The 20,802-nt window shown below is 45.4% G+C and overlaps 1 protein-coding gene across 2 annotated transcripts in view; it reads left to right on the top strand.

The window, feature by feature from the left end:
* jag2 (jagged canonical Notch ligand 2) overlaps positions 1 to 20,802 on the top strand; it is a 186,863-nt gene that overhangs the window by 75,883 nt on the left and 90,178 nt on the right. For both annotated transcript variants that reach the window (XM_033027520.1, XM_033027521.1), the window contains exon 3: positions 224 to 275. In XM_033027520.1, the coding sequence (XP_032883411.1) occupies positions 224 to 275 (52 nt within the window). The remainder of the gene's footprint in view (positions 1 to 223; positions 276 to 20,802) is intronic.

Genomic DNA, 20,802 nt, shown 5'->3' on the forward strand with positions numbered 1-20,802 from the left:
ATGAGAATTGAGCCAAGACGTTAAGAAAAGTAAACTACTGCCTTCTCCAGAAGGAAAGATAGGTCAGCCATGATTGAATGATGGAGTTGACTTGATGGGCCGACTGGCCCAATTCGGCTCCTGTAACTTATGAAGTTATGATCTGTTGGGAGTTGGCCATGAGTTGATGTTGCCATGGATTTTGATCACGGCTAATTATGCTTTTGTTTTTTTTCCTCTTCAGAGATCATATACGTTAATTCTGGAAGCCTGGGATCTGGACAATGCAACATCTGGTGAGTATCCAGCCTACAGAGGTATTTCTCTAACTTGCCTGGGCTAATGACTCCATTAGAATAAAATCCATCTGCATTCAGGATTGCACTGGCAGCCTTCGTGAAGGTGTGTCACTTTATGCATTTGCCAGGGGTAAAATAAATGGGGGGGTGGGGGGGAGAGGCAATGGTTTGGGGGAGGGTGTGTCCAAAGACGAGCGGATTGAGCAGTTCAGACATGCAGTAGATGGAAGTTCTAATTCCTGAAATGTTTTGTGATTATGACTAACTGTGCACACACAGGAGCACACACATACTCAGTTTGAATTCTGTGCTTTTAGAAAATAATTAACTACTGTAGGTAATTCTCCCCACCCACCGCTTCTGTGCCTTCTCTTGAAATGCACACCTGATTGCTCAATTAGCAATTTAACAGAGGCACAAAGTGCTGGACTAACTCAGTGGGTCAGGCAGCATGTCTGGAGTAAAGGAATAAGTGACGTTTGGAGTCGAGACTCTTCATCAGAACCAGATGTCAGCGTGATGAAAGTGTCTCGACCTAAACCGTCACCCATTCCGTTTCTCCAGAGATGCTAACAGGCACCCTGAATTACTCCAGCTTTTTGTGTCTATCGTAGGTTAATTGACTTCAGTAAAGATGTAAATTATCCCTATTATGTAGGATTATCCCTATTATGGAGGATAGTGCTAACTCGGTGGGCCGAAGGGCCTGTTTCTCTAAAGTCTAAAGAATTTGGCGATTCGATGGGCTGAATGGCCTAATTCTGCTTATATGATTTAGGAGCATGGCACCTTCAGCCCACAATGACTGTGCTGAACATTTTGCCAAAACCACCTGCCTACATGCGATCCATATACCTCCATTCCTTGCATATCCAGGAGCCTATCCAAAAGCCTCGTAAAAGCCAGTGAGTTCAGAGTGGCAGAGTTGGGTGACGGCTCCGATTTGTTCTGTACCTTTTCATACCTCTAGTTTCCCTCTCCCTTGACTCTCAGTCTGAAAAAGTGTCTTGACCAGAAACGTCACCTATTCCTTTTCTCCAGAGATGCTACTGTAGTTACCCCAGGATTTTGTGATTACCTTGAGTTCAGAGTGGCGTTCACCTGGGTCGACAGACCGTGCATACAACAGTGCTTCATTGCATTGGGTACAGAGCCCTGGCAGCACTTCCCATCTTGGGTTCCCATTGAGAAGAGCGTGTCTTCGATTAATGTCTAAATAGTTTAGTTTAGAGATACAGCGCGGAAACAGGCCCTTAGGCCCACCGAATCCGCACCGTCCAGCGATCTCCGCACACCTACACACACTAGGGACAGTTTTATATTTATACCAAGCTAATTAACCTACAAACCTGAACGTCTTTGGAATGTGGGAGGAAACCAAAGATCTCTGAGAAAACCCATGCAGTTCAAAGCTCAAATTTATTTGTCACATGCACCATAAGGTGCAGTGAAATGTAATTTACCATGCAGTGTTACAATTAAAAAAGGGCACAATACACAACATAATTCAACACAGACATCCACCACAGCATTCTTCACTGTGGTGGAAAGCAATACAGTTCAGACTGTCCTCCTCCCCCTCATCCTCCTCCTCCTCCTCCTCCTCCTCCTCCTCTGGCGCTGTAAGGCAGTAGCTCTACTGCTACGCCACCGTGCTGCCCATGTCAACAGACTGTTCTGAAGCCGTGGATGGGCGGCCCTGCAGCCAGGCAGCAGAGCTGAAGCTGGAAGTGCCAGGAATACCTTGCAGCTGTCGACGCTAACCGAGGGGGTGGGGAGCACCTACAGTGGAGGGTGCTGTAGAACGTAAATACCACGCTTCACAGTGCTGGGCTGCAAAGAGTTAAGTGTCCAAATTGTGTAGAGAGGTAATTTAGTTGAAGTTATATACAAACCGAGTTATTTATAGTTAGCTGCATGTTATCATATCAAGCGACATTTTGGTAAGTGCTGCTCTGGTTGGAAGGGAGATTCTCTGAGTTTAGGTCGTAGAACATGATACCTGTAAAGGTTAGCGTGCTCAGAATAACAAGGCATGTGCATGCATTACAGAGTTGTAATTCTTCAAATATCTCTGCTGACTGTTGACCCACTGATAGCGAGCACAATTGTTCTCAGTCTCAGGTAGTCCCTGCAGCCTTCCAAATAGTTTCTTTCATGAATGACCCTGAGTGGATAGTGGTCGGATTGAAGGGCTGTGATTTCTTCCACTGCTGTACACCTTGCATTAAAATTGTGACCAAACTTTAAAAGTGCATTGCTGTCAAGGCTATTTAAGGTTCTGAAAAGTGGCTTTAAATCTGCAGGTTATCTTAGGCAGAAAGCTTGGCTAAAAGAAGACACAAAGTGCCTGAGTAACTCAGCATGCCAGACACCATCTCTGTAGAGATGCATGCATGGAGAACATAGATGCTGCCTGACCCGCAGTGTTACTTCAGCACTTTTCTTTTGTTAACCAGCATCTGCAGTTCCTTAGGTCATGTTGTAAGAAATAGGAATAGAATTAAGCCATTTGGCCCATCAAGTCTACTCCGCCATTCAATCATGGCTGATCTATCTCTCCCTCCTAACCCCATTTTCCTGCCTTCTCCCCATAACCTCTGACACCTGTCCTTGTGTCTCCTTAGCCATAGCAGTTGGGTTGATAAAAGATGAGACAAGAATGTTAATTGCCATGTGTACCGGCAACAGAACAATGAACATCTTACTTGTTGCAGTTTAAAAGCCCCATTAACTCTGTGCTATAGAGGTGTATGACTCCATGACTTGCACTCACATCAGCTGCAGGTTTGTAATCTCGTCTGCACGTTTAAGAGGCAGCCTTCTCCACGAGTAAACCTTTCACCACTGTGTTTTACGCAGCCCGAGGCCAATTATGTTTTTAAGGATTGGTAAGTTGGAGCACGTTACACGGTAACTTGACACGAGACATTGCCAGCCGCGCGTGGAACAACTGCTTCCTTTTATGACAGCTAAATGTGTTAAAATTTAAATACTCCCTCCTTTGCTGTGAGTCGGGAAGCAGGATACATTATATTGTTCAGCTCTGTAAACATTAGCTCCAGAACGGGAGGGTGAGTGTTAATTAAGATTTGAAGCGACAAGACAGACACCATTGTACGCAGATGCCGAGAAGTGTGTTCAGCTCTGGCTGAACAATTTCTAATCTTGTGTGTGGACTCGATAAGAAGAAGATCCTGGTTGATTAAAATACACCTCTTGATGCTCATGAACACATCATCAGTGATGTAACCTGGGTCATTAGGTGTTTCGGGTCTTTCAACATCAGACACCCTCACCCAGGCGACCCAGCCGTGGTTGATCAGACCACGACTTGTGTTCAGGTGGCATTCGCTCCTCCCCGTGGACCTCCTCTCCTAATCCAGAGCCTTCTTGAGGCTTTCTCCGCTACCTTTGTGGTGTTCTTGCTAAACATAGTAAGAATTCTTCAGAGACTGCTGAAGTGTCTGTCCTTTCTAAGTTCTATTGCAAACTAATTATTGCAAAAACACAAAAAAAAATGTTGCTGCCATTAGTCTCGGGGTTTGCATAAGTTGTGGTTTGGACAGTAGAAGTGTGTATAGAATGTTGAGAGGCATTGGTCGTGTGGAAGGTCAGTATCTTTATTCCCAGGGTGGTAATGTCAAGGTTAGATGGCAAAGCTATAAGCTGAAAGTGGGCAAAGTCTAAAGGAAAGAAAAGGGGCACAAAGTGCTCGAGTAACTCAGCGGGTCAGGCAGCATCTATGGAGAACATGGATAGGTGACGTTTTGGTGCAAGGGCCTTCTTCAGACTCTGTTTAAAAGAGATGTGGGATGCAAGTTTTTTTTTTGCACACAGTGGTAGCTATCTGGAATGTGCTTCCAGGGGAGAGAGTGGAAGGAGATACAGTACCAATGATAAAGAGGTATGTAGACTGACACACTAAAGACATGGAACAGATGGGTATGGACCATGTGAATGGCAGATGAGATTAGTTAGATTGGCATCGGAGTTGGTGCGGGCATAGTGGGCCAAAGGGCCAGTTCCTGTGCGGTACTGTTCTACGTATGCCCTTTATGTTCGGGTTTATTATTGTCACCTATACCGATATATAACGAAGAGTATTGGTTTGCAATCAACATCAGACAGCACCGTACATGAATACAATCACGCCTAACCCAAGTACAAGAGGTGGAATGAAGGGAAAGACGTGGAGGGCTGAGTTGGGTCTGGGCAGCTCCACGATTCTCTGGGAACATGGCGACTGCATGTTCTCCATGCCAACATCCTATTCCTACAACAACATGCGGAGCTCAATTACTGAGGCTTGGATTTCCGCGGCTCCAGGGTACCTACGGTACAGTGGGAATTTGTTTTCTTGAAGTAAAGATTGTGCACACGGCAAGGCTGAAATGTTCTTGCTTCTTTGTTCAGGGTTTCATTGTTCCTGTTTGCATTGTTTGCTGATCATGCACAGACTCGCTCGCTCGCTCACATGTACAAGGGCAGTGGGCTGCAAGTCAAGGAGTGCAGAGGGGTGGGTGCCTGGAAGGGACACAATGCTCTCTGGACTGTTACGCCTGGCTGACCGTATCACAAGTAAACAATCAAGTTGCAGATTGTAACGGTACTGGAAAAAGCCTTTCAACCCGTTCAAGTCCCTACTGGAGACGCAGGAAACTGCAGATGTCGGAATCTTGAACAAAACACTCAGTGCTGGAGTAACTCAGCAGGACAGGCAGCATCTGTAGAGGGAATGCATCGGCAATGTTTCAGGTCGGGGCTGATCAGCCTGACCTGTAACATCCCCTGTCCATTCTCTTCACAGATGCTTCTGAGTTCTTCCAGCACTTCGAGTAGACTTGGAGTCAACAAAGTTCCCAGGGCAATGAGTAAAAGGTGAAATACAAGGTAGACAAAAATGCTGGAGAAACGCAGCGGGTGAGGCAGCATCTATGGAGCGAAGGAACAGGTGACGTTTGTCACCTATTCCTTTGCCCCAAAGATGCTGCCTCACCCGCTGAGTTTCTCCAGCACTTTTGTCTACCTTCGATTTTCCAGCATCTGCAGTTCCTTCTTAAACAAAAGGTGAAATACAAGTTAGTTTAGTTTATTATTGTCACATGTACTGAGGTACAGTGAAAAAGCTTTTTATTGTGTGCTATCCTGTCAAAGAAAAGACTATAGATGATTACAATCAAGCGGTCTACAGTGTACAGATACAACATGTAGTGCAAGATAAAGTCCGATTACAGATAGTACAAAATTTTCAATGAGGTCGATGGGAAGTGAGAATCGCAGTCCAGCTGGTAATAGAACGGTTCAGGTGCCTGCTACCCAGATTTGACTATCCAGACCGAGGGGAAAATATACACAGTCTTCATACTAAAGAAGAAGAATACAGAAGCAAGGAACTGCAAATGCTGGCTTGCAAAAATAGAAGCAAAGTGCTGGAGTAACTCAGCAGGTCAGGCAGCATCTTTGAAGAACATGGATGGGTAATGTTTCTGGTCAGACCCTTCCAGCTTTAGTAGTGCTTAAATATTTCGCTGTTTCTGCGTATAACTGAGGGAACCAAACTGGAAAGTTCTGGCAAATAATTTTACTCACTGCTTGAGGATGCGAATCCTCCTTAAGATGATCTATAGTTTAGAGATACAGCAAAGAAATATGCCCTTCGTATCACGCTGACCATCGATCACCCGTTCACACTAGTTCTGCGTTATCCCAATTTCTCCTCCATTCCCTATACACTAGGGACAATTTACAGAGGGGCAATTAACTTACAGACCTGTAGGATGTGGGAGGAAACCAGAGCACCCGGAGGAACCGTAAACGGTCACAGCGGGAATGTGCAAACTCCACAGGGACAGCAGCCGAGGTCAGGATCGAACCCGGGTCTCTGGCGCTGTGAGGTAGCGGCTCTACCAGCTGCGCCACCGTGCTGCCCATCCTGCTTGATCCATATGGAGTGATACAGCATGGATGCAGGCCCTTTGACCCAACTTGCTCTCTCCGACCAACATGCCCCAGCTACACTGGTCCCACCTGCCTGCATTTGGCCCACATCCCTCTAAACCTGTCCTATCCATGTACCTATCTAAATGTCTCATGTCATATGAACAGAATTAGGCCATTCAGCCCATCGAGTCTACCCCCCCCCCCATTCAATCATGGCTGATCTCTCTTTCCCTCTCAGCCCCATTCTCCTGCCTTCTCCTCATAACCTCTGAATCCCTTACTAGAATCTGTCAGTGTCTGCTTTAAAAATACTCATTGACTTGGCCTCCACAGCCTTCTGTCGCTACAGATTCACCACCCTATGGCTAAAGAAATTCATCCTTGTCTACTTTCTAAAGGTACGTCCTTTTATTCTGAGGCTCTAGCCTCTTGTCCTAGACTCTCCCACTAGTGGAAACATCCTCTACATATCCACTCTAGCATGGCTTTTCATTATTCAGTAGGTTTCATTAAGATCCCTCTAATCATTCTAAACTCCAGTGAGTTCAGGCACAGAGCCGTCAAACGCTCCACATATGTTAACCCGATCATCACTGGGATCATTCCCGAAAACCTTCCTCTGGACCCTCACCAACACCCTCCCTCCAATGTACACCTCCTCACAATCTCTACATCTATTCTATCCAGGTCCATTGAGCCCTATAGGGTTTTCTAACCTTCATTGAGGGCGGTCACGGTGGCGCAGTGGTAGAGTTGCTGCCTTACAGCGAATGCAGCGCCGGAGACCCGGGTTTGATCCTGACTACGGGTGCTTCTGTACGGAGTTTGTACGTTCTCCCCGTGGCCTGCGTGGGTTTTCTCCGAGATCTTCGGTTTCCTCCCACACTCCAAAGGCGTACAGGTTTGTAGGTTAATTGGCTTGGTATAAATGTAAAAATTGTCCCTAGTGGGTGTAGGATAATGTTAATGTGCGGGGATCACTGGTCGGCGCGGACCCGGTGGGCCTGTTTCCGCGCTGTATCTCTAAAACTAAACTAAAACTATAAGTGAGATCGGAGAAACTCTGGAGAATACATGCAGCGTGTGCTTGGTTTTCCCTGGTACTGTATACCCACTGCCCCAGGAGTCAGTGTAATGAATCCTCACTGCGCACCCTCGTGTACAAGTGTATCCTTTTCTTTTTATTCCATTTGCAACTCAGTGCTCACTCAGTGGAGGGGAGCATAGTTGGGAGCTGGGGGGGGGGGGGGGGGGGCTGTGGGGCAGACAAGGGGCTGTGGGCATTAGTCAGAGGATACCTGAAATTGAAGGGCCAACCTTTATGTAGCACTGTGGCGCAACTCATAGAGCTGCTGCCTCACCGTGCCACAGACCTGGGTTCAACCTGACCAGAAGGAACTAGGACTTCAAGTACATGGCGTCACAGGTCGATAGGGTGCTCAAGAAGACCTACGGTACATTGGCCTTCAATGTCAGGGTGTTCATCAAACAGTTACTCCGGCATTTTGTGTCAATCATCTGTTGAATATAGACGTTGTGGCGTTATGTTACAGCCGTACAACACATCATTAAGGCTGCATTTGGAGTGTTGTGTTCAGTTGAGGTGACCCTACTATAGCAGGAATGTAGTTACGCTGGAAAGGGTCAGAGAAGGTTTGTGAAGATGTTGCCAGGTCTCGAGGGCCTGAGCTATAGGGAGAAGTTGAGTTATCCACTATGTCCTTCACACTCCCTATGTCTCTTCCAGCTTTCTCCCCCATACCATAACCAAAATATCGCCTATTCATAACCTCCAGAGATGCTGCGTGACCCGCTGAATTATTCCAGCACTTTGTCATGAGTTTGTGCTCCTCTATAAGACCTAGAGTAGGTGATTTATTTTGTGTGTGTGTGTGTGTGTGTGTGCGCAGATAGCGACATTGTGGGGACTGAACTTCAGGCACACTCTCCAACCATCAGAGGGGAGCTGACCGTTCACAGGATGTGAATGACTTTTTCAAAAGAAAAACAGAACCAGCTTTCATTCAGCTCAATAATGAGTCATTGTCTACCCTTCGTAATCCCACAGTGATGGGAGCCAGGTGCAGAGAGGACTCGGATAACTCAGCACTTAAGTGTGACACTGCCATTGTCCAGTAATTGTGTAACACGTAAAGGCTCTGTTTGGTCTCCCTGAACTTATTACACCATTTACGAATTATTTTGTCTTGTTAATGTGAAGTTCTGAAAACAAATCCCTGTCCCCCTCCCTTCCCCATGTGCTGGCTAGCTGTCGAGGATTCGAGTATTTTCATCGAATCCAGAGATGCTGAGTTACTCCGGCACTTTGTGTGTTTTTGTTTGTTCCTAATGCCAACAGTACTTTCATATTTAGTTTAGAGATGCAGCAAGGAGCTGGCCCTTCGGCCCACCGAGTCTGCGCCGACCAGCAGTCACCTAAACACTAGTTTCATTTCAAGTTTAGTTTAGAGGTACAACATGGAAACGGGCCCTTCGGCCCACCAAGTCCACACCGACCATCGATCACTCGTTCACACTAGTTCCATGCTACCCCACTTTCCCGTCCATTCCCTACACTTCAGGGTCAATTTACAGAAGACCAATTAAACTCCAAACCAGCACGGCTTTGGGATGTGGGAGGAAACCGGAGAAAACCCATGCGGTCACGAGGAGAATATGCAAACTCCGCACTGACAGCACCCGAGGGCTGGATCGAACCCGGTTTTCTGGCACTGTAAGGCAGCGGCTCTACCAGCTGTGCCACTGTGCTGCCCTTCTGGCAAAATATCAGGGTTTTCACTTTTGAGTTTTTATTCTGAGTTGTTCGACTTGCTCGTTTATTTTGGATGAACTGCAGGATTGAACAAAGTGAGGCAACCTACGCAGAACGGTTGCGACGGGGGCAATGACTGCTGCGGCTATGGAGGTGCAGGGCGTTTGGAAGGCCCATGGTATCTGTTGAGGTTGAGAGCACAGCAGGCAGGCTAATAGGCTGACCGTTGTGAGCAAAGAGGGAGTGTGCGGTAGAGCCAGTGGGCGCGAGGAGGTAGAGGGTGGAGCGAGAGCATGATTCCTGTTGGAGAACTAAGTCTGGACTTGAAACTGGAGCACTGCCACATCTGAGGAGTTCTGATCTGTGGCCCACTGTTTGGCTGGGTGTTGGTGGTGGGAGTTGATTGCAGCAGTAATATTCAGACAGGATTGCAGTAATCAGTGTAAATAGGTTTGCCAGGAAGTAGGATAAAGTAGATGGCATTTCCCTGGAACTGTCACTAAGGCAGGGTCTCCTGGCCTGCATCGTTTGATGCCTATCTTTTGGCTCCAAGTTGAAGCTGATAGGGTATTTCCAACTCTTACTGGCATGCAACCCAATTGGAGCTTCTTAACCCTTTGCGAGCACCACCCAACTTTCCATCGTGTTCGGAGCTGTTTTAGATTGATCGATTGAAAGATACATAGACAATAGGTGCAAGAGGAGGCCATTCGGCCCATCGAGCCAGCACCGCCATTCATTGTGATCATGGCTGATCGTCCCCAATCAATAACCCGTGCCTGCCTTCTCCCCATATCCCTTGGTTCCACTAGCCCCTAGAGCTCTATCTCGATACCAAATGCATACAACAGGCCTTTCAGTCCATGCCGACCATTGAGAACATAGACCTACCTATGCTACCCTACTTCCCAAAGAACAATCCCAACCAGAAACGTAACCTATCCATGTTCTCCAGGAATACTGCCTGACCCGCTGAGTTACTCCAGCACTTTGTGCGTTTCCTTGGTAAACTAGCAATGTGCAGCTCCTTGCTTCTACTATTGCCTTATCACCTTTATTGTTAATGCATCTGTGAGTCTTTGTGAATCTTTATAATGCATGCCCAGATTATTAGTTCCAACTATTGGAGGACGGAAACAGGCCCTTCAACCCAATTCGTCCATGCCGAGCAAGATACCCCACCTTAACTAGTCCCTTTAGCCTGCATTTGGTCCATAGCCCTCTAAATCTTTTTTTTCCCCCTGGAACGTCGGAGGTTGAGGGGAGACCTGATAGAAGTATATACAATTATGAGAGGCATAGGGTAGACAGTCAGAAACTTTTCCCCCAGGGTGGAAATGTCCAACACTATCGGGCATAGCTACATAGCTTCATAGCAAAAGGATTTGAGTATAGGAGCAGGGTGTTTCTACTGCAGTTGTACAGGGTCTTGGTGAGACCACACCTGGAGTATTGCGTACAGTTTTGGTCTCCTAATCTGAGGAAAGACATTCTTGCCATAGAGGGAGTACAGAGAAGGTTCACCAGACTGATTCCTGGGATGTCAGGACTTTCATATGAAGAAAGACTGGATAGACTCGGCTTGTACTCACTAGAATTTAGAAGATTGAGGGGGGATCTTATAAAAACTTACAACATTCTTAAGGGGTTGGACAGGCTAGATGCAGGAAGATTGTTCCCGATGTTGGGGAAGTCCAGAACAAGGGGTCACAGTTTAAGGATAAGGGGGAAATCTTTTAGGACCGAGATGAGAAAAACAAATTTCACACTGAGAGTGGTGATTCTCTGGAATTCTCTGCCACAGAAGGTAGTTGAGGCCAGTTCATTGGCTATATTTAAGAGGGAGTTAGATGTGGCCCTTGTGGCTAAAGGGATCAGGGGGTATGGAGAGAAGGCATGTACAGGATACTGAGTTGGATGATCAGCCATGATCATATTGAATGTCGGTGCAGGCTCGAAGGGCCGAATGGCCTACTCCTGCACCTATTTTCTATGTTTCTATGGTGAGAGAGGGGGGAAAGTTTACTGGAGGTGTGCGGGGCAAGTTTTATTTACAAATAGTGCTGTGGGCTTGGATGACACTGCCAGGGATGGTGATGGAGCAAGATATAGCGGTGTTTAAGAGGCTTTTAGATCGGCACATGGAATGGAGGGATATAGATCACGTGCAGGCAGCTGAGATCAGTTTAACTGGGCATTGTGTTCGGCACGGACTTGTGAGCTGACGGGACCGTTCCTGTTCTATACTGTTCTATGTTCATTCCATGTACCTGTCCAAGTGCTTTTTAAATCTGAAGTGTCAAGAGACTTAACTCAAGAGTGCAGTTGCTGCCCAGATTGATTTTTTTGTTGTCAGGATTGCCGCTTAATGCAACTCTAGATGTGTAGTTCAACCCACAGCATAGGAAGATGCAAAGTTTTGATGTCTGGCTCGTGTGCTGTTTGATTTGTTAGTAGGAACTGTGAGTACCGCAATTAGGCTGGGCAGGCAGTCCTAGGCTTGAGGGGCAGTAATCACCAGCAGATCCTACCTCCTGATGGTTATCTGCAAGCTACAGAGGCTTGAAAGCGTGTGTCTGTTTCTGAGCGCACGCCAAGTCATGGTCTGAATAGGAGTATCCGCCTGTGCCCTGGGGGTATAACAGCCTGCTCACTCCCAAAGAATGCCTAGCTGGAGGCATGCAGGTGGATAGAGCAGGCAGAAGGAAGCACCAGGCTTCGTTGCACGATGGCGGGGAAAGGTGACGCCATGAAGGGCACTTTGTGCTGGGGGTTTTCAGCCCAAAGCCAGTTGCCGATTTGTGTGGAAGATCAGGCCTTTTATTTCCCTCCTTCGGAAGGAATGTTGGGCCACAGCCAGTGACAAAGCGTGTGGAATGGGAGGGCTCAAAGCCTGAGGAAGTGGGAGTACGTGTGTCGTGTAAATACAAATTCACAGCTTGGGTGGAGCCAGCCTGCCTTTTAATTGCACTTGTCAGGGCAAGACCTTCATAGTTCTCCTGTTACTTGCAGGAACTATTTTTCTTAACAAAACTAGGATATTGGGTGTGGATGAGGCAGCTTGTTTTTTTTGTACGAAGGGGAGGGGGATGTAAATGGTTGTTTCAATCCACAGAATGGTACGCTAAGTGAATCCCAAAATAGTTTAGTTTAGTTTAGAGATAATGCGCAGAAATAGGCCCTTCAGCCCACCGAGCTGTTTCCTTTTGGCAAGGACCTACCATGTAATGAGCAGGGCGACCCAGTGTTCTGAATATCATGGATTTCCACTGCGCCCAGAGGATGCATTTAATAGCTCTTTTGAAAAAGTACTTTCCCAGTTAATCCCCTTGAACTTGGTTCTAGTGTTCACCAATTCCCTTCTGGATGTACTTTAAATGTTGAAAACAGAAAATAAAGAAAGCTCGCTGGAAATCTGACCTTAAAATGATGGATGAGGGGCGGTACGGTGGCGCAGCGGTAGAGTTACTGCCTCAAAGCCCCAGAGACACAGGTTCGATCCTGACTACAGGTGCTGCCTGTACGGAGTTTGTACATTCTCCCCGTGACCGCATGAGTTTTCTCCGGGTGCTCCGGTTTCCTCCCACATCCCATAGACATGCGGGTTTGTAGGCTAATTATTCACTAAATTGTCCCTAGTGTATCGGGAGTGGATGAGAAAGTGGGATAACCTAGAACTAGTGTGAACGGGGTGATCGATAGTCAGCGTGGACTTGGGCCTGCTTTCATACTGTATCTTCCACCAATCAATCAGAAACATTTCAGATCAATGACTTGCAGGTGTAGCCTGATCTCAGTGCTTCCAACATGAGTTTTAATTTATGATTTCCTGCATCCTTATTTTGTAAATTTCTTTCTTATTCACTTCCTTTTTAATCCCTATCACTTTGCAGACAATGCATCCGACCCGTCAAATGGTTCTGTTCTACTGTTTGTATGCAGTGGGCTTGCAGTTGTTATACTGTTTGTATGCAGTGGGCATGCAGTTTCAAATGGCTACCATTTATAAGATTTTGTATTGGTTTAATTTGGGAGGCAGACCTTCCCTTTGGTTTCTTATAAGGTCATAAGGGATAGGAGTAGAATTAGGCCATTCGGCCCATCAAGATTTCCAGCAAGCTCTGCTATTCAATCATGGCTGATCTATCTCTCCCTCCTAACCCCATTCTCCTGCCTTCTCCCCATACCCTCTGACACCTGTACTAATCAAGAATCTCTGCCATAAAAAATATCCACTGACTTTTGTGGCAAAGGATTCCACAGATTCACCACCCGCTGACTAACAACATTTCTCCTCATCTCCTTCCTAAAAGAATGTCCTTTAATTCTGAGGCTGTGGCCTCTAGTCCTAGACTCTCCCACTCGTGCATCAGCTGCTGAACCAGCAGGATGCTACACAGCTTCTTCCCACAGGCAATAAAACAGGTTAACGGACTGTGTCCCCTCCCCATACATCATACACCAACACATCTAACCTGCCCATACTTTGACAGCTAGACACCTGTCAAAGCAAAGCCACTGTTCGGTCTGAATGTCTGTTTTTAGTTCAATTTTTAGGGTTATTTTAGATACGTTAATTTTAAAGTTGTATGTATTTATTCTGCTTTTATTAACTGCACTGATAGGAACTGATTGAGAAACAATTTTTCGTTTCTTCTGTGTATGTAAGTACTCAGTGAAAATGACATTAAAGTAAATACTGAATACTGAATCCTCTCCATATCCAAGCCTTTCACTATTCTGTGAGGTCCCCCCCTCATTCTTCTAAACTCCAGCAAGTACAGGCCCAGTGCCGACAAACGCTCATCATAGGTTAGCCTAATCTCAGTGGCAGTTTTGGAAGTATCTTTGCCTCATAGTACACAATCAAATGCAAGACCCTTAGCAATATTGATCTACAGAAGGATATTGGGGTGTAAGTCCATAGCTTTCTGTTGGCTGCTGCCTGTTATTGAAGTTGCATTGATGGCCCATCCTGTGACCTTAGAGACTCATCTAGCCGTGGATGAAGAGAGCACAGAGCAGGGCACTTAGTTGGGACATTTGTCAGTAGAATCTCCATGCATTTCCAGTGCATCTTGAGCCACGGTGTTAAGGGTTTGTACCGCCTACAACAATGGTAGTGGCCATTGTTTGATCCAATTTAGTTCTGTCTTTTGGCCTAATCTTCCTAAATTGTATGAAATTGTGGAGGGTGAGGAACCTTGAAAAGCTACTAGAATTTAGTTTTCCCTTCCCCATTTCCAGGTGATGTAAACATCCTAATGGGGCTTGGTCATATCTCGAGTACATCTCCAGTGGGAGGACAAGTAGGAGGGGTAAGGTCTGTTGAAGAACATCCAGGTGCCTGGGCCTGATGGGATTATCCCTTCACAGGTTATTGAAGTAGGAGCTCCATCTATCTGCCTTGATTGCACTAGTGACTGTACTAGGATTTTGCTTTTGTACCGTATTTGTCTTTTGTTAATTGAACCTTGTTATTTATTATGGTATCTACAGAGTACTAAGTCTACATACCTGTTGTGCTGCTGCAAGTAAGAATTTCACTGTTCCTTTTTGGGACATATGACAATAAAACACTTATTGAGAGAAGCCTTGTCAGAGATCTATGTATTCTCATTAGCTACGGGGGAAATGCGGTATGATAGTACACAATCAAATGCAAGACTCTCAGCAATATTGATCTACAGAAGGATCATGGGATGCAAGTCCATAGCTCCCTGAAAGCAGCAACACTAATAGATGGTGTGAAGGTCGCCTATGCCTCCAGATACGGAGAGGATGTTTCCACTGGTGGAAGAGTCTAGGACCAGAGGCCACAGCCTCAGAAAAAACGGACGAACCTTTAGAAAGCAGATGAGATGGAATTTCTTTAGTCAGAGGGTGGTGAATCTGTGGAATTCATTGGGAAGGTTGTGGAGGATGTCCATGGTTATTTTTAAGGTGGGGATTGATAAATTCTATTAGTAAGCATGTCAGGGGTTATGGGGCGAAGGCAGGAGAATGGGGTTGAGATGGATAGATAGATCAGCCATGATTGAATGGCCGAGTAGACTTGATGGGCCAAATGGACTAATTTTGCTCCTAGAACCTATAAACTTATGAACGCTTACCTTTATCAGTTGGGACATTGAATATCGAAGTTGGAAAGTCATGTTTTATGCTGTATAAAGCTTTGGTTATGCTCTATTTGGAGTATTGTATGCAGTTCTGGTTACCGCATTACAGGTAGGATATAGAGGCTTTGGAGAAGGCGCAGAGAAGGTTCACCAGGATTAGAGGGTGTTAGTTATAAGGAGAAGTTGGAGACACTTGGATTGTTGTCTCCAGAACGCCAGTAGTTGAGAGACCTGATAGAAATAAAAAAAATTGTGAGATGGGGATTATAGATGGGGTAGACAGTCAAAACCTTTTTTCTGGGGTGGAAATGTCAGACTAGAGGGAACAGCTTTAAGGTGAAAGGGGCAAAGTTTAGGAGATGTGCAGGACAAGACTTTTCCACAGAGGGTAGCGGTGTCTGGACTGCGCTGCCAGGGGGTGGTGGTAGAAGCAGATATGAGGGCAACATTTAAGAGGCTCTAAGATAGACAGGGACATGGATGTGCTGGGAATGGAGGGATATGGATCACGTGCAGGCAGATGGGATTAGTTTAACTTGGCATCATATGAAGCATGTTTAAGAAAGAACTCAGATGCTGGAAAAATCGAAGGTAGACAAAAATGCTGGAGAAGCTCAGCGGGTGAGGCAGCATCTGTGGACCCGAAACGTCACCTATTCCTTCCCTCCATAGATGCTGCCTTACCCGCTGAGTTTCTCCAGCATTTTTGTCTATCATGTATAAGCATGAACATTGTGGGCTGAAGGGCCTGTCCCAGTGCTGTACTGTACTTTATTCTATGATGGTGGGAGGTTGTGATGGTAGTGGGATGCATTAATGTGGTCAAGTTTCATTCTGAATGCCAGAAATAATATTACTGCAAGATGTACATGAGACATGTTCAGTTTCACATTTTCTATTTGGCAATAACTTTTATTAAATCTTGCTAAAAAGACCTTTGATCTTGATGACAGATTTATGATGTGCCACTTATCAAGTATCTTTTGGAACGCCCTGTTTGACATCCATTGCATTTTCATCCTCATCCTCGTGTTACTTCATCTCAACATTAACAAGTTAGTCGGACATGATTTGTTTTTTAACAAATCCATGCTGGCATGCTGTAATTGTCCACATTTGTTCCAGTAATGTGTTTCTGTGTCTGATTATTGATTCCAGGACAATACTTCATTGCTGAGGTTAAGTGATGTGGTGTATGGTTGTTTGTTGGATTTGTTGAACAACTTTAGACTTTAGAGATACAGTAAGGAAACAGGACCTTCGGCCCATGAGTCCGTGCCGACCAACTATACACTAACACTATCCTATACACTAGGGAGAATTTTACAATTTAATTTTTTTTAACCGACACACCTGACATCTTTGGAGTACGGGAGGAAACTAGAGTGCTCGGAGAAAACCCACGCGGACACCGGGAGAACGTACAAACTCTGTACAGACAGCACCCATAGTCAGGATTGGACCCTGGGTCTCTGGCGCTGTAAGGCAGCAACTCTACCGCTGCGCCACCGTGCCACCCCCTACAAGCTTGTGACTTTTATAAATTCCTGATCTCAGACTCCATCTCTGAATCTATAGATGTTGGGAAAAGCACAAAGTACTGGAGTAACTCAGAGGGTCAGGCTGAGACTGAAGAAGGGTCCTGACCCAAAATGTCATCTATCAATGTTCTTCAGAGATGCTGCTTGACCTGCTGAGTTAGTCCAGCATTTTGTGTATCACTCATTGGTCATATTTTCTTCTTTTTTTCTGCTCTTAACTCTTAGTAATTCATTGAACTGCAGTCTTAGTGTGAATTTACATGGTCTCTGGCTAATACATTTCCATGTTATAGATCTCCCATTGGTCCGTTCGCTCGTGTGTCAGACGACGTGTAGCTCGTCACGAGGAGGCCTCTGTCATGATCCCCCCCCCCTTTGGTTAAGTCATAGTTCTACCTGCTAAACTTTAATTCCAGATTATGTGGACCACATTTGTTCTCTTCCATTAGAGTTGGTCCTCAGTAATTCCTGCTGAGTGAGCTGTATAATTTTCCATAACTGTTGTAAAGTTTATAGATTCATAGTTATATAGATGGATGTAACCCCTTTGGCCCAACACCCATGTTAACCAAGATGTCTATCCATTTGTCTGTGTTTAGCCCATATCCCTCTTTACTTTTCCTATCCAGTTACCTGTTCATTCATTAAAACACTGTAACTGTACCCACCTCTACCACTTCTTCTGGCAGCCCGTTCCATATGTCCCGCTGTGGGAAAAACTTTCCCCTCTGGTCCCATTTAAATCTCTTCCCTCTCACCTTAAACCCATGCCCTCTTATCTTCGACTCATCTACCCAGGGAAATGACTAACTGTATAATAATTTTATAAACCACTATAAGGTCACCATCCTTTGTTCCACGAAAAACAATCCCAACCTAACCGATCTCTCTTTAACTCAAACCCTCCAGTCTGGGCAACATCCTTGTGAATCCTTTCTGCATCCTTTGCATCTTCTGCATCCTGCATCCAGCTTAATCACATCCTTCCTACAACATGATGACCAGATTTAATGTATGATATAATATCGTCGTTTCCCACACACTCCCCCACTGGACCTCTGGCTCACTTCTCGGGATGGACACTGTACATACAGTGACTGCACACAGTACTCCAAGTGTGTGTCCTCAACAAACATTTCTAAAGGCTCATCATTACTTTCTATCTCTTGTGCTCAGTGCCCTGGCCGATGAAAGCAAGGGTTACACTGTCTCCCTCACCACATGTTTACCACATGGTGGTTTGTATGTTTCCTGTGAGGTGCTTCGTGTTTGCATGTACTGAGGGAGGTGTTATCCATCAGCACCTCCTGCTTCCTGCACAGTTTGTGTTTCAGCAAGATCGCTCAACCTCCAGGTTTCATTACATCCCGGGTCCGTGCACAAACACAGAAAGACAGAGTTACAGGGAGCACACAACAGTACAGCACAAAAAATAAATAGGCCCTTCGGCCCATCTTTTCAGCCTACAAAGATTAGCTGCTATAATTCTTGAATTACCTAATTTCCTCAATGGAGGCACAAGGAACTGCAGATGCTGGAATCTTGAGCAAAACGTGAAGTGCTGGTCATTCAATGGGTCAGGTAGCATCTGTGGAGGAAATGGATAGGCAACGTTTTGGGTCAGGGCCCTTCTTCAGAAGACTTAAGTCTGAAGAAGGGTCCCGAACCGAAGTGTTGCCTGTCCATTCCTACCAGAGACACTGCCTGACCCATTGAGAGATATTCCAGCACTTTGTGCTTTGACCAATTTACAAAGATGTCTCTTTGAGAAGACATCGTAGAATATCAAGAATCCACTTGGATGGCAGAGGTCCAGAATGCAGCATGATCAATGTGTTTAATGTTTCCTTATAAGCAACCGCCGAGACAATGTAGTGGAATTTAAAGTTCTTCAGGTTGTCGAGATAAATCAATGTGGGATATTTTTGACACCAGAACGTGTTGAATTCTTGATTGATTGGATTGAATGATGCAACATGGAAACGAGCCCATCGACCCATCGAATCCAGCTGATCATCGATCACTCATCACACTAGTTCTATGTTGCCCCACTTTGCATCCTCTCCCTACACACAAGGGACAATTAACAGAGGCCAATTAACCTACAAACCCACATGTCTTTGGGATGTGGGTGGAAACCCATGCAGTCACAGGGAGAACGTGCAAACTCCATACAGACAGCACCCGGGGTCAGGATCGAACCCCCTCAATTATTTTTTTCCTGTAGTGCGCCATTTTGTGCATTATTAGATTAAAATATGGTGCCAGTGGTCTATAAAAAGGAAGAGAGACTAGAGACCAGAACAGAACAAACGACCTTTTGTATCTTGTCCAGGAACTTTGCCCATTTAACTAATTTCATTTGCAAACCTTGATACCAGTAAGCATCTTTGAAAATTATTCTTCATTAAGTGTTCCAAACATCTAATATTATTTTCGGTGGGGCGAAGCGTAATCTTTCTAAATCATTAAATCATCTAACAACTGAAGTTCCATGATCCAGCACCAGTTGTCTGGCGTGAACTTTGTTGACTTGGGTGACTGAATGCAAACCTGGTGCTGATTCATGAGAGTTTGTCTGGCTGGGTGGTGGTTAGGTGCTGAAGTCATCATTAAAGGTGTTTATTTTAGTGTAGTTTGGTTTATTGTCGCGTGTACAGTGAAATGTTTTTTGATGCTTGCTATCCAGTCGTCGGAAAGACTATACGTGACTTTTAGACTTTAGAGATACAACACGGAAACAAGCCCTTCAGCCCACCGAGTCCACGCAGACCAGCGATCTACATTAGCACTGTCCTCCACTCTAGGGACAATTTACAATTTCACCCGAAGCCGGTTAACCTGCACATCTTTGGAGAGTGGGAGGAAACCAGAGCACCTGGGGAAAACCCACGCAATCACAGGGAGAACGTACAAACTCCATACAGACAGCATCCGTAGGCTGGATCAAACCCGGATTTCTGGTGCTGTAAGGCAGCAACTCTACCACTGTGCCACCATGCCACCCTTCATAAAAATAAATGGAACATCTTGGTCGGCATGAAGGAGTTGGGCTGAAGGGCCTTTTTCCATGCTGCATGATTCTCCGAACTGGCGTAGGAAAGGTTATGGCGAACCTTTAGTGAAATGGGTTCAGGGAGGAGGCTGGTCATCAAGGAGCTTAAAAGAAAAAGGAAGCTTTCAAAATAAAAAGCGTTGAATAGCCTTGATAATTACAGAACAAAGTTATGAAAGGAGATTTTTATCACTCCAGCCCTTTAGTCAATGGTATTATGCTGGATTCAATTTCCAAGAACGCCAGCTGCTAGATACCTGAGCAAGTTCTGGATCAGACAAAGCTTTAAAAAGGAACAGGATTAGTACCTGTCAGAGGGGGATTGATGGTTTGTGTAATATTAATAGATGTGTTTAAACAAGGGAGGTGACCACTCAGCCTTGCAAGCCTGTGCCAGCTCTTTCATTTATCCATTAGTCCCAGTCTTCCTTGCTCACTCCTCCTGAAAGAATCTCTTTCTGCCACCCTTGCACCCAGCGTGACCCGATCATAAAACTCGTTGTAGAAACAAGGATATCTGATCGTAAAACTCACTGTTTTTTTAATACCATTCTCTGTTGCATATTGCCTTATTTAGAATGTTTTTAAAGATTTGAGGAAGGCTGTCAGACTTGAAGGCTAATGTGAGGAAGTAGACACAAGGAACTACAAATGCTGCTTTACAAAAATAGACACAAAGTACTGGAGTAACTCAGCAGGTCAGCCAGCATCTCTGGTGATTATGAATGGGTAAAGTTTTGCGTCAGGACCCTTCTTCAGACAGGTCCCTACTGTATACTTTTGACAGACTTCACAGGAAGGTTGTTAAAGGTAATACAGTGGGATATAGTTTAATCCGAGGTGTTACACTTTGGGAGTTTGAATGTGAGGGGAATGTATACAGTTGATGGCAAGACCCTTAAAGTATTGATGTGCTGAGAGAGACTGTGGTTTAGATCCATAACTCTGAAAGGAGATAGCGTGGTAAAGAAGGTGGATGGATTGCTGGCCTTCATTGGTTATGGCATTGTATAAGAATCAGTAAGTCATGTAGCAGCTCTTTAGGACTTTGGTTAGCCTGCATCTGGAGTATTGCTTGGCGTTCTGGTTACAA

This window comes from Amblyraja radiata, chromosome 9 (genome assembly GCF_010909765.2).
Source record: "Amblyraja radiata isolate CabotCenter1 chromosome 9, sAmbRad1.1.pri, whole genome shotgun sequence".
NCBI classification, from domain to species: domain Eukaryota; kingdom Metazoa; phylum Chordata; class Chondrichthyes; order Rajiformes; family Rajidae; genus Amblyraja; species Amblyraja radiata.